The sequence below is a fragment of the Corvus brachyrhynchos genome, unplaced genomic scaffold, assembly GCF_000691975.1.
Source record: "Corvus brachyrhynchos isolate BGI_N302 unplaced genomic scaffold, ASM69197v1 scaffold105, whole genome shotgun sequence".
Classification (NCBI taxonomy): domain Eukaryota; kingdom Metazoa; phylum Chordata; class Aves; order Passeriformes; family Corvidae; genus Corvus; species Corvus brachyrhynchos.
Window position 1 is genome coordinate 3,777,027 of NW_008238452.1, and position 13,498 is coordinate 3,790,524.

The 13,498-nt window shown below is 36.3% G+C and overlaps 1 protein-coding gene across 12 annotated transcripts in view; it reads right to left on the bottom strand.

Moving 5' to 3' along the window:
* Positions 1-13,498, bottom strand: part of KIAA1109 (KIAA1109 ortholog) — an 81,378-nt gene that overhangs the window by 58,269 nt on the left and 9,611 nt on the right. For 11 of the 12 annotated variants that reach the window (XM_017736905.1, XM_017736913.1, XM_017736906.1 and 8 more), the window contains exons 6-18: positions 13,393-13,474; positions 12,533-12,726; positions 10,097-10,176; positions 9,541-9,691; positions 7,818-7,974; positions 6,973-7,051; positions 6,592-6,683; positions 5,620-5,737; positions 4,692-4,847; positions 4,187-4,284; positions 3,016-3,194; positions 2,753-2,859; positions 484-692 (exon numbers count right to left, since the gene is read on the bottom strand). In XM_017736905.1, coding sequence (XP_017592394.1) covers positions 484-692; positions 2,753-2,859; positions 3,016-3,194; positions 4,187-4,284; positions 4,692-4,847; positions 5,620-5,737; positions 6,592-6,683; positions 6,973-7,051; positions 7,818-7,974; positions 9,541-9,691; positions 10,097-10,176; positions 12,533-12,726; positions 13,393-13,474 — 1,702 coding nt within the window. The remainder of the gene's footprint in view (positions 1-483; positions 693-2,752; positions 2,860-3,015; positions 3,195-4,186; positions 4,285-4,691; positions 4,848-5,619; positions 5,738-6,591; positions 6,684-6,972; positions 7,052-7,817; positions 7,975-9,540; positions 9,692-10,096; positions 10,177-12,532; positions 12,727-13,392; positions 13,475-13,498) is intronic. The other variant, XM_017736907.1, reaches the window with a different exon arrangement.

Consider the following 13,498-nt stretch of genomic DNA (forward strand, 5'->3'; position numbering starts at 1 on the left):
CCATTCCCCTCCATGATCCTAACTCCAGAAATGTCATGGAATCTAATTAAGAAAAATAACACACTGCAGAACTTAAAATGAACCAAAAGCATGAGTTCTGATACCACTTTGCATAAAAATTGGAGTTTAGATAAGCTCTAGTCATAATAATGGAATATTTTTTATTTTACTATTCAAAAACTGAAAGAAGCAATTTTCTGCACATGTCCAGAACATGCACTATTTCTTGAAAGAAAAATTATGCTGATAGGGGGGTATTTTTATATATATATAGGTATGCAAGAAGTCTTCTCACAAGCCTGTGACAATTGAATTCAACCCAGCTATGCCACAGCACCAAAGTAATTCTAAACTAGAACTAGTGCCTACAAAAAGTTTTCATCCAAATTCACATATTCTGCAGAATTTGAAATTTCCATTTCGAAACTAATTATTTCCCTTTCCTACACCCATAAATTCCACGAGTCATGCTCCTCTGCCTACCTTTATGGAGAGAAAGGCTTTGAGCAAGGGTCCATACAGGGTTATCTGGGAATCTGGGGAGAGTTCCAACTCCACGTGGAGCTTATCCGGGGGCAGCTCCGAGGGGTCGAGGGGAAGGCGGGTGGAAGCTGTGGGAGATGAAATCACACTGTCGGTTGTTTTCTGCGATGGCCTTAGCACAGACAACATTGTTTCTTCCATTTCTGACACTTGGGAGCAAAATAAGAGTAGAAAACACGTTTTGATTACAAGTTAGGCTTCTGTTGGACAAAATCCAGCAAACAGGAATGTGTATTAAATATACAACTTTTGTATATTTATAAGCTAACTTGCATTGTATAATTATATTAGCATGCCTATGCTACAGAACCGGTTTCTCATCTCCAGTAACTATGGGAAGACAAGAAAATATAGAATCTTTCAGTCGATGTTAATTATGCAAGAGAAAAACAATCCCTCAAGTTCTGAAAAAAGGATTCCGTATATTTATCTTGCTTTTGAAGTTACACAAAGACATGCTTTCATTTCAGCAGAGCAGATTTCCCACAACCACACAGCTACTGCAGGATAAACAAGAGAGAACAAACATGCAAAGTTGTACTGAAAATCTATTCTGAACTAGTCGCTCTGTAGGCCAAAATTCAGTTGTTGTCTCCAACAACTGAATTACTCTAGTCACAAAAACAATTTGGATATTCAAATCTTACTTCCTACCCCTTCTTTCTAGTTGGAGTTAGGAACAAGAAAGCCCCACTGCCTTTTTTAAGTGAGGAAAGGCAATGAGAACGAAGTGAGTGACTAGAAGTGTTTTGGGGATGTGAAGTGATTGCTGGGGAGAACTCTATGGCAAAACCATCAAAAATTGATGCTCCAGCTGGAGGAAGATTTCAGGTGCCAATTTAACAGGAAGAACTGGCACATACAGAACTGCAGACACCTGCAGCCAGAAACCTCCAAGGCTTGAACTCACTGTTATTGTCTACAGTTCTTGCTCAGTGCTTGCACCATGTTATGAGTTATAAATCAGCCAAATGCTGCAGTGAGATGACCAATTCTAATGGAAACTACATCTTTTGTAATGCAACATATTTCTTACGGTTTTATGGACTGACTCAAAATAAAATACAGATGTTGTATTTTACAACACATTCCATCAGCACCATGGAGTTGGAGTGAGGTGGACTGTGCTGAATTATTCACTGAAGGAAGCTGCAGATGAATCACCTGTGTACGTACAAATTTCCAAATGCAGGTTTCAATAGCTACAATTACAAGTAAACGTTCTCAGAATGTGAAGAATGCACATTTGACACAAGCTGACAGTCGCACAAGAGCCCTTAATGAGCAAAATCAGTCTCACCTTTTCTGCTTCATCCTCTAAAATTTCACTTCTTTTAGATGTGAATTGTTGGAACTCAAACCCTAAAAATGCTATCCAGCATGTCTTCTAACACCTGCTGATTGTGGCCCTTTCAAATTAGCCCTCATTATTCTTCTAACATCTCTCCTCCATCAGTTCTGCTTCTCTTTCTTCTGAAAGAGTTTTACATAACCCCCTAACTTCCTGCATACCTCCCTCTGCATTTAAATTAACTTACTTTAAACTCTGTGTTTATAACTTTTTTTTGCAAGCACATACTTGTAGCATACTTGTTATTTAGAAATTTTTAGACCGTTAAGTTAAAATAAATTCTTAGATATCAGTGTTAGACTGACCCATCTAACACTCATTCCTGATGGTCATGGTTCACTTTAACAGTGCTAGCTACTATGAAATCTGAGTTTGATATCCATAAAGGGAAGACAATATTAATATAGCTCATATGCAATGTATTCAAACATTTAAATCATAAGATGAGATCACAACATCCAAAAGGAAAAAAAGCTTAAAAAAGCTAAGGAACGGGATATGGCCAAAAATATTGTACTTCCTATTTAATATACTGATGTTTAATATACCAAGTGGTATTTTATCTTGTGCAACAACCCGTTTAAGAGATCCACTTTGTTAAGGACAAGGAGAAGTGAACTGCAGACTGTATCCTCTTTATTATACAAGGAACTGGGACACATTCTGAAACGCAGCAGCATGGAATGCTGTCAGGTTTTAAATCAATCCCAGTGCATTCTAATGATCAACACATTCCCTTGAGACATAAAACAGCAGTTCAGTTCCAAGTTCATCTCTGCAGATGGAAGCAGCATGATCCAAAGTCCCAGCAGCTTCCCAAATGAAGCATGCTAACAAGGAAAAGTTAGTGACACTTACAGGATTGTTTTAATTGCTCATCAGCCTTCTGAGGATAAATTGGGTGCCAGGAGTAGTCAATCGTAAACACAACACTCGGGACTGTCCAGCATTCAACCCATCCAGCCCTTTCAAAAGGAAACAGCACACTTTTATCTCAAGTACAATACTGCCATTAAATATCTTTTAAGCAACCTCAGAAGTTCATGAATCACAAAAAAAAAAAAAAAGAAAAAAGTCAACATAAAGATATAAATATATATATTTATCTCAATAAAACTCACTCTTCTTGAGTAATGTTCCTCCACTTGGGTTTGCTTGTTTTCTGACCACTTTGACATTCCGCAGAAATACAAGACTCAGGACTTATTTTATTGGGCTGACAATCTTTTACCAGCATAAAAAGGGAATATTTACTAGGATGGCAATCTGGTAGATACAAATGAAGATCAACATCTTCTCCCTAAAATCAAACATCAGCAACACAAGTTAATTTACATTCCCTTTATGCATAATGTTCATACTATTTCCATGTTCATATGTGCCACCATCTTCATTTTACAGGCGAAGTTAGACAAGAAATCTGTTTCCCACCAAGTTTTAGTACAACCCCAAGAGCTAAATATATATATATAGTTCTGAATATATAGTTCTGAATGCTTACAAGTCCAATAACTTGCACATAACCAGAGCAATCTATAAAACACTGGACAGCTTTTAGTGATCCCTGTTATTCTGTTGTTCAAACCATACTGCAGAAATTAAATAACTAAACCAAATTTACTCCACATCTCAACTAAATCACACATTAAAAAGAACAAAACATATAAAACATGATTTTCTTTGCTATCAAATTATACCAAATTAGCAACATCAGCATCAACCTCTTTTTTATTTTTAGCAGCAGTAGACAGCTTCTATTTTAATGAAGACAAGTACAGTAATTCAAAGAATTATCTGCATCTGTTAAAAACACTTTGTGATGATTATTTATTCTACAGAACCTCTTTAAAATCTGGAAAATGGCTTTCCAAAATGGTTTGGGGGTAGCCAGTACAGTATTTGATTCTATCTTTGAACATACATTAGATTTTCACATTTCCTAAATAAAGGGGAACAGAATTCCAAGTGATAAAACACGTACACAGACACACAATTTAAGTATATATAATAAATATACACTCTACATGTGTAGCTGCATGTATGTGTGAAGCATAGGCATGTATATATTTTTAAGAAATATTTCAATTTTTGTGGATATATAAATTAAACAGCCTATGATCAAATGCTTCACACAAGCAAACTGAATCCATTCACCTCTGGGTTACTTGAAGAAAAATTCTATGAACTGGAAGTGAAAAAGAGTATTTTTCTTTCAGGAAAGAGTTAATTCAAAATTTCCTGATTCCTGAAGGTAGGGAAGTTATCTCACATTTACATGACAAAAGAACTTACCCTTAAGGAGAATCTTGTATTGCATGTGGTTGGAACAAAGTCAGTGAAAGGCAGAGAAAAAACAATGTTCAGGGTTTCTCCACAAGCTGCTAGATAAACTGGGAGGCAAAAGGAAACACAAACAAACAAATTTGTCCAAATTACTCCCTATTTTATTCTTAGATGAAATATCAAACATACAGGTAGAAATAATTAAAAGATACTAAAGAACTCATGACACAGAAAATTGCCATTTAACTACAGTGTACTTAGAGTAATAAATTACTGTAATCAATTATTCTGAAAGTATTTACTACCCACAGCTTGTTCTTTCTAGAAAGACACTGTACTTGGTACAAGGAAATTGCAGGCAAACAATAAAAATAACTCTAATATCTCAGTGCTTTTCTTTACACATCAGGTTTTGGGTGTAATTCTATTAATTTCTCTCTATATACACACACTCTGTTTTGTGGATGATTTTTTTGTATGTGCTACTTCTTCCAGATAAAAAAATTGGTCTCACCATTCTCCTGCTGTTTGGTGGAACAGTCAATCCAGTTGTGTTGATTTGCTGCCCAAATCATTTCGAACTGATGGAACATGACTTTGAAGTTCCACATATATGGAACAAATGAAAAAATATCAGGTGCGCTGTCACTGGACCAGTCTTGGATCAAATCTGGACTCACACCAAGTAAGAAAAGGTAAGTTAGTAGCAATCAGGTGAGTGATTTCTTAGGATTTTTGTGTTGGAGAAGTTCATGTTTGCTCTGAGCACAGCAGCAGCTTACACTGGGTACAGTGGCACTACCCAGACAATGGCTCTGGCCTCACTGAGTGGATAACTTCATTAGCATGGCACTATGCCTGCACTAATTAAAGCTTCCTCCCAGCAGGGCTAATTAGCCCAGGCAGCACCGCAGTGATGGGGCTGTATTCTTTCCATTACTGCAGCTGGAACTTCCAGCAACAGTTGGGTGGTGCTGTACCACCTAGTATTGCCTTCTTCCTCACAGCCAGACTTCCATGGAGCAAATTACTTTTCCTCATCATCTGTCAGCCACAGGGACACAATCCAAAGCCCAAGTAATTGAAAATGAGCCAAGCAAAGAGAGATAGCAAGAGAAATCAACATCATGGGTGACAAATATTAAGCAAATCAGTAGCTGTGATGTGAGTTTTCATAAGAAATAAACGTAAGATCAGTTAACTCCAAATCAAATTTATTTAGATACTAGAAAATTAAATTATTTGTATCTCTACTCAAATGTAAGAATATCATGTGCTTGGACATTTTGTAGGCATCAGGAACTTTGTCCTCAGAAACAATTTGTTGCCCTAAATACATGAAATCAGAGAACATGACCTTGCACAAGTTGGCAAAATTTGAAAAGAAATCCCAAGGAAAGAATACGTAATTTGACATGTAACTTATTTAGTAAAGAGGTTACCTGTAAAGAAGCTCTTTTGGGCAAAGATGAAATGATAGGTTGCTTTATAAACCTCCAGCTCGCACTGCCATGTCTGTGGCATGTTCCATATCCGGGGATAGCTGGCATTAATATGGAACTGTGGACAAGAAATTAAAGCATCAGCATTACCTGAAAAGATGACAATGCCTGACCCTGTCTCTCAGCAGTTTGCACATATGTACCCTGCTGAATAATTAAAACTGTTTTCCTGCTGGGATGAACAGAAGGTCCTTCCAGTTCCTTAATAATTTAATCTCTGTCTCTCCTTCTGTGTTTGAAGGTCAAGTGTTAGTGTACTCATTTATTCAGAAAGGTATTCTATGAGTTTCTGATACATCTGCTGCTGTAAATGTACCAAGCAAAGTTTTCATCAAAAGCATCACTTTTCACAATACACCAAAAGAAAATCTCCCAGAATAGAGTATTTTTCAACCATTGATATATTGCTCAAGTTCAAACACTAAAAACACCACTCTAATAAGGTCGTTTAAAAACCTGTAAGAAGGGTAATCCACAGAACTACACTACTGCAGAAGTGAAATATTAGGCAAACAAAAGAATAATGCAGTATAAAATCTGTCTCAAGTAGTTCAAGCACACTTGAGTGCTTTTAAATACTTGTGCACACGTATCCTTTAGCAGAGCTAGTGAGTGTAATCATTTATTAAGTCAAAGCCTGTATGAAAACATGGCTACATAGTAAATGAGGCAACATTTGTAAATACATAATTTATACACCAAGTCAGTGCTTTTTAAGTCACTAAAGGTTACATACATGCACAATTACGTGTGTATATATAAATTCCTTATATATATTAAGGTCTTGCAAAACACATTCAAAAGCATTTTCCTGCATTAAGAAACTAAAGACTGCTCCACAGAAAAATAAATATGTTCTTTATTAAAAATCCTCTAGAGACTGAAGCTTTGTGCCTATTAATGTACACTTACAGCCAGCATTTCTGCTTCCAAGAGAGTCCTGTACTGCATACTGCTGGTGGCATCCACGTGGAGGAGCTGCCCTTTAATTGTGGGCGAATAGCCTGGAAAACAGAAGTTATCAAATGATCATTCAGACACAAGAGTTACACCAATATTTAAACAATTTACACCAGTGATTTCAGCAGTCCACTCCCAGGAAGTATCCTGATGGATATTTGCCTTAATATCTTGCAGTGAGGTGCCCAAAAAAGTATTTTTGTTCCTTTACATAGGAATACACATCTCAAGATTACAAAGAAAAAGCACTAGAAGATATTCACACACAAAGGAATTAAGATAACTGCTCAGGAAAAACATTAGGGAAACAAATTTGGCTTAGCCTTAACTCACCATTTTCACCCACTGTCATGGGAATATTTATTTCCAAATAGGATCCTGCTCCAACGTTTACATGCACAGCATTTGTTTCCTGCATTGCAAGAAAAGAAAACAGTCCAAACACAATTTCTAGGTTTATTTATGCCTCTGGCTGTCATTACCCACACCTGGACTAAAGCACCTGATGATTAAAGTCTTTCTTGAATTCAGAAAAATCACTAATGAGCTATCAATATACATTGATACCAAATAACACCATTTTTAGCCTTAACAAATGCTGACTGAAGTCCAGTTAGAGAACCAGCATACGATACTCTGATCCAAGGCCTGAGAGGGTAGATTAATATACATTTCTAACACTACATTTCTAACCCTTTCAGTCCCCAAAAAAACAACAAAACAGGTGTACTATTAAGTGATGCTGTATCCCATTTAGAAGAGTAGCAACAAGGAGAAGAAAAATCCAAATGCCTACACATACAAGTTTTGTTCCCCCCAATATAATCTCTTCATTCAGTATCAGAAGAAATTGTTTTTCCATCACGGTGAGCTTTATCAGAATTTAAGATTGCAAAGGACATGTCCAGATCATGAAGACCCAGGACTATAGGAGCTAGAATGGCTTAAAATATACCTTTAAAGCAAAAAAAAAAACCAATTAAAATAATGCCTCTCAGAATATATTTCTTTTTCAAAGGTTTGCTCGTAATTATAAAAGACTAAGTCAAAAATCTACCAGCTTTTAAAACCATATTTCTGTAATAAACACCTGAGGCAAGTAAAACTATGCACAACCAAAAAGCACAGCACAATCACAGTAGACAAAGTTAATCTCTTGATAAGATTTCATTATTTACCCTGTTCTTGGTAAAAAGCAAATCAATGGTGGCATCTGCAATGATATTCATCCTCAGTTCAAAGGCAAGGATCTGTCTTGGTTTCCCAGGCTGAGCAATTTCTGAGACTTTCATAACTTGGTAGTCTGGTGGGAAGAAGAACTTCCACAAGCAATCCCTAGTGGGAAAGAAAAAGAAGAAAAAAAAAGAATTGTATTTTTGTTCACAGAATAAGTATATATGTATATGTGTGCATCTACTTGGTTCATTTAACTACTTTCCTCTTAACTGACTCTTTAGACAACCAGTGGATGTGATAAAGAAGAATGTTTGTTGAAAATCATCATCATGGGAGCCTTCCAACTCATTATGGAGATCTCCAAAATTGTCAATGGCAAGAAGTTACTTTTGGACAAAAGCCATAGATTTTAATTCAGAAGGCAAACAAGCCATGTTTTTCTTCTTACTTCTAATCCTTGGTTTACAAAACCTGCTACAAAAGCACAGTAGGAAGTCATCTATTCATTCTTCAGTTTGTGCATAAATAATTGATGTAATGCCCAGAAATAAAGAAAATACAAAACTTTAGGACCTCAGAATGGCAACCACATTTCTACAGATTTATAGGTGAACATGCCATGAAATACATTACAGGGAAGGTAGAGTGATGAAGCACAGACAGCAGAGCTTACATAGGTCTCAAGGGGGTGGAAGTCCTTCCTGCACCCAGTACTTGACTGCTGTAGAAGTTTCCAAAATCCCACAATCTACCCATAGCAAGATGTAAAAGTGTTCCTGGTATGTATCAACGAACTCTACACACTCTGCACTAAACTGCTTTCTACTGAGCCAGTTAAGATTATAAAAAGCGTTCCATTACAGGGCAAGCTTTCTTTGGAGTATTGAAAGTATCATTAATGATTCACTGACCTCATGTTTCTAGCAAAGGGTTCTAAAAAGTGACATTTTCTCTTAAATGCACTATTGTATCTAATGACTACTCTTCGGGCTGCCATCCTCACACTCCTGAGAGACAGGAGTAAATCGTAACACTTTCACAGGAGAATTAGTGAAGGCCAAGTACCAGCCTGTAATTAATAGGGGGAAAGAGGGAAAGCACTGATTATGTCACTTTTATTTAATAGTCCTTTACTCTCTAAACAATCCTATTGTCCTCACCAGAAATACCCACGTGCAAAACATCCAGGGCCAAGTGAAGAACAGTAGAACTCTAGCCTAATATTTTGTATTAAAATAACTAGATAATAAATACTTTGGAAATAACATCAAGCAGGTGATTATGCTAAGCAGGGATAAATTATTCCTCCCTCATTATTTTCATAGTCAGATTTGCTCTTCCCTAAAATTTCCTCATCAACATGCAGCTTATTCCCATATTAGTTAACAGGACCTTGATAAATCTAAAGATCACCACTTAACAAGTTAAACCTTTAGGTATGTAACAGTAGAAAAATGGTAAAAATATTTTCCTTACAAAAAGGGAACATAATCTATTAATTTAATAATAAGAGTGATCCTAATTTTGGAAGGCCAACAAGACAAACACCGACAAATTTACTAATCTACTTACTAATTTACAAACCATTGTGGCAGGACTCTTCTTTCAGACTTAAGTCTACCCTAACCCACACAAATTAAGCCTGAGCAATCACACAATGGAAACTTTAGAAAGTTCACAGTAATACTGGACATGAAAGATGAAAGCTGTAAATCATGGTCATACCTCTGCCTATCAGCCCAAGGCCCATAGTTGAAGTCTGTCCCTTTTCCACACACAATGTCCAAACCCCAGCATGGTGGCAGATCCTGTAATTTGCTGTCTTCATTGCTGGCTTCTCCATCATTACTCTCCTCTGTCTCCTCTGGTACAAGACCTGTATTACATAAAATAATAAACATTATTAAAGGAAGCTGCTTCAAATTAGCAAGAAAAATGTTTGCTTAAGCACAAGACAATTAAAGTGTCCTGATGTCAGTTTTATTTGAGAGCACTACAGTATATAAATATCATATAAAGACACAATTCAATGCAGACTTCCAGTGGAAGGCCAAGAAATATGACCAAAAATGATCCAAAATGGCACCTATCCTACATCAGTATACACCATTATCTAATCTGTTATCTTTGTTCAAGATTCAGGCAATACTTCAAGGGCAAAAAGAGAAAAAGCGTATTTGTGATACTTCTATTGGCTCCAAAATATTGCACTAACTCTCTTAGCATAAAGATTTTTCACCATTAAAAAAAAAAAATTATCTTTGTATTTAACAGAATGTACCTGGTTCATCCATATAGTAGTAGATATCAACATCGTTGGACTGCATTACAACAAAGCCTTCACCCATCAGCCTTGGTGGTCTGCAAAGAGTGCAAAGATAAAGAGTAAAAATCCACGCGCTGAGGTTGATCTTCATGAATTCAAGTAATTTTAAATGCAACATATTAAGCATAATGGATTTGCATAATGATTTGAGAAAAAAACCAAACCCTTGATCATAAAGTTGCTATTATTATTATAATCATTACTTCAAATAACTTAAACGTTTAGTTAAGTCAAGCATGAAGATACCAGGTTCCTCTCCACAAAGGTATTTCTCAGATATTCTAAACCAGAAGTAACTACTGAAGTTTTACTTTCAGTGTTTCTTTCAGTCAAGAGTTCCTTTCTCCTTGTCCTATATAGTTCTTTCACCTGCTAATTGTTTTCTTACTAAAATAGCCCTCTACACCAAAGGGACAAGACATTCAGTAATTAGACCATTAGTTAATAAAAAAAAGAAAAAAAAAACCTGTTCTGCCTCAATAACACTTCCCTCAATATAAAAGGATCTAAGTGATAAAACTAAGAGATGAAACGTTTCTCCAAACACTATTATATTGGTATATTACAATCCCTTTTTCATGTTAATTTACATATTAATAGATTCTAAAGTAGTAATATTATAATATGAAAACTCTGGGTTTGCTGCAGAAGACACCATTGCAGCTTTTCAGCCACTTTCATAAACTGTCATTTCTTAACAAAAAAGACAATTCCTGTGACTGAAACACAGTCTAAGAGGGTGACCTGTTAGAAGCACATTGCCCATTTTACCACAGCTCATTTTCAAAGGCAGGAAACCTTGGAAAACATGGAAGACAGCCGAGCAGATACCATGTACTGCCAGAAACTCTTCAAATGCAATAGAGCAGGAACTCTGAACCTAACTTTACTTTGAGAGTAATGACAGCAGTGAAAGATCAAATACTTTAACACAAACTAGATAATGGCAATGAATGATAATGAGATCATTATCATTAAAGTACTCCCTAATATCTATCGTGAACTACCACCTTGAGCCTGCTGCCTCCAAACTTGTTCTGCTTTGACCTGCTTTTCCAAGCACAATTTTTTTTTCTTTCCTTGGACTTTGGAGGACTTATTTGCAAAGCATGACAGAAGTGTTGAGATGGATATTTGTAATACAAAATGAAAGTTTTCAAGGTGAAATTTTGATCTTTGTATTGGTTAGTCAGTCTGTTACAAATTTCACCAAGTCACTTGGCTCTTTTTTATATATTCACCACCTGCAGGAATTTCTGGAAGTTAAAACACCCAGCTTAAATTTTAAGCCAAGGCAGTATGAAGAGGGCAGGCTCTGAAGAGTCAAACATTCTCCATTTCCAGTGAACTGGGCAATTTTTTGAATTTACCCAGTAAATCAGAACACATTTTGTGCACAGATGCCATCCTTGAGCCATCAGAAACTGCAGGGATGGTAAGAGCATAAAAAGAAAATACTTAGAGGAAGCAGGAGGAAAAGCTAATAGTTTGAGTATCTTAATCCTATTTTGTTTTAATCTTGTTTGTTTTCAATATTAGTTGCAGAAATTTCCTTTGTCGTCATGTTGGAGGAGTAAGATTCTGTACACAGCCACAGAATATTCTTTGAAAAACATAAAGGCATATTATAAGCAGGAGTATTTGGCTGATAAAAAGCCAATTTAGGTACAAATGATGTACAGTTTATTTTATTACTTCATGGAAGAACTCAGGCTTGTGTTTGACTTACTTTAGTTTGTTCAAGCTGCCTAACCCTGCTTATGCAAAATATACAGAGGTAAAAGGATCAGCAATCTGTCCCCAAAAGATAACATGGTTTCCCCTCTACCAAGTGCTACACAGCTTTTGCCCAGTTTGGGGTTTTTTTTAGTATTTCCCAAACCAGGAATCAGCTTTACAGATGTCAACACCTTAAACTTCACATTTCAGCTAGAAATTTAGTGCTGGCAAAGCCTAGGTACAGCTCTAGTCCCTGAGAGAAGGAAAACAGACCTTGGACACCGGATGCCACATCCCTAGAAACATTCAAGGCCAGGCTGGATGGGGCTCTGAGCAACCTGATCTGGTTGCAGATGTCCCTGCTCATTGCAGAGGGGTTGAGCTAGATGGCCTTCAAAGAACCTTTCCAACCCAAACTACTCCATGTTTAATCATAGAGCAAAACACACACACAAAACCACAAATCTAGAATGAGATAGAAAATCAGGGCTTTTCTCCATACATGAGATTGTTTCAAAGATCCAAAATTTAAAATTTACAGAGTGGTAGAAATACCAACTGTCTAAACCCACTGAGTAAAATAAAGACATGGAAGCACAACCAATATCCTCTTCTTTGTGTTCTTAAAAGAAATAATAAAATAAAATGGATATAAAAATACCCCAAACTTACTCATCATTTTGAAGACCAACATATCTTGGACTTGGAACCAGCATGACTCGGACATTTTCCAATTTTCCCTTCACAATGTGCATGAACTGATCAAGGTGGCTTGAAGGTGGTTTTGTTGTGTATGTCAAAAAGGCATCATCAAAGTTAATGCAAAGTGTTTGTGGCTGATAATGATTCCCAAATGCCAAGCGACCCTAAATCAAAAAGCAAACCCAATTACTCACTACACACTGGTCTCTTATATTTAAGTATCTATTTACCTATAAAAATGCAGTTGAACCAGCCATGTGCAAATAAAGAGTGTGGACAAAAGTCCTGGCCATATTCTGTGCAGATCTAGAAGTACTGCCTTATATACTAAACTCTCCATTTTTTTCTCCTATCACCTCAATAACAGTTTTCCTGGGGGTTTTTTGTTGTTGTCCATTTGGGTTTTTTGAGGGGTGGTATGGTTTTGGGATCTAACATCAACTTTTAAAGAATGTCTCCAAACATCCCTATTAAAACATGCAGGAAAGAAAAAAAAAAAAAATTAAGAAAACAACCCCAAACACCTGCCAAAAACCCAGCATACCCCATACTGTACAACACCCACAATTTAATTACTTGGTGATATTCTGGAAATCATTACAAGTCTAAGACACAAGTATTTCCCCAAAGTTAGAACATAACTGTATTTCCAATGGCACCAGTAGGATTTGTGGCTCTGTCAGGGGTGTGCTGATGGTGTAATTTTAACTTTTTTAAAGCATGAAGGCAAACAAAAACCTCAAATAGAAAGTGTAAGAAAAATGAATGGCAAGTGTCATTTTTAAGCAAATACTGATAAATATTTTCCTGATCAGGGTTCTTTTACTCACCGTGCTCACATTGACTTTAATGACCGGAATAAGTGACCTCCATGAAGAAGAGGGGTCTTGAGATTCTGTTTTCACTTTAACACTAAAAAAAAAAAAAAAAAAAAAA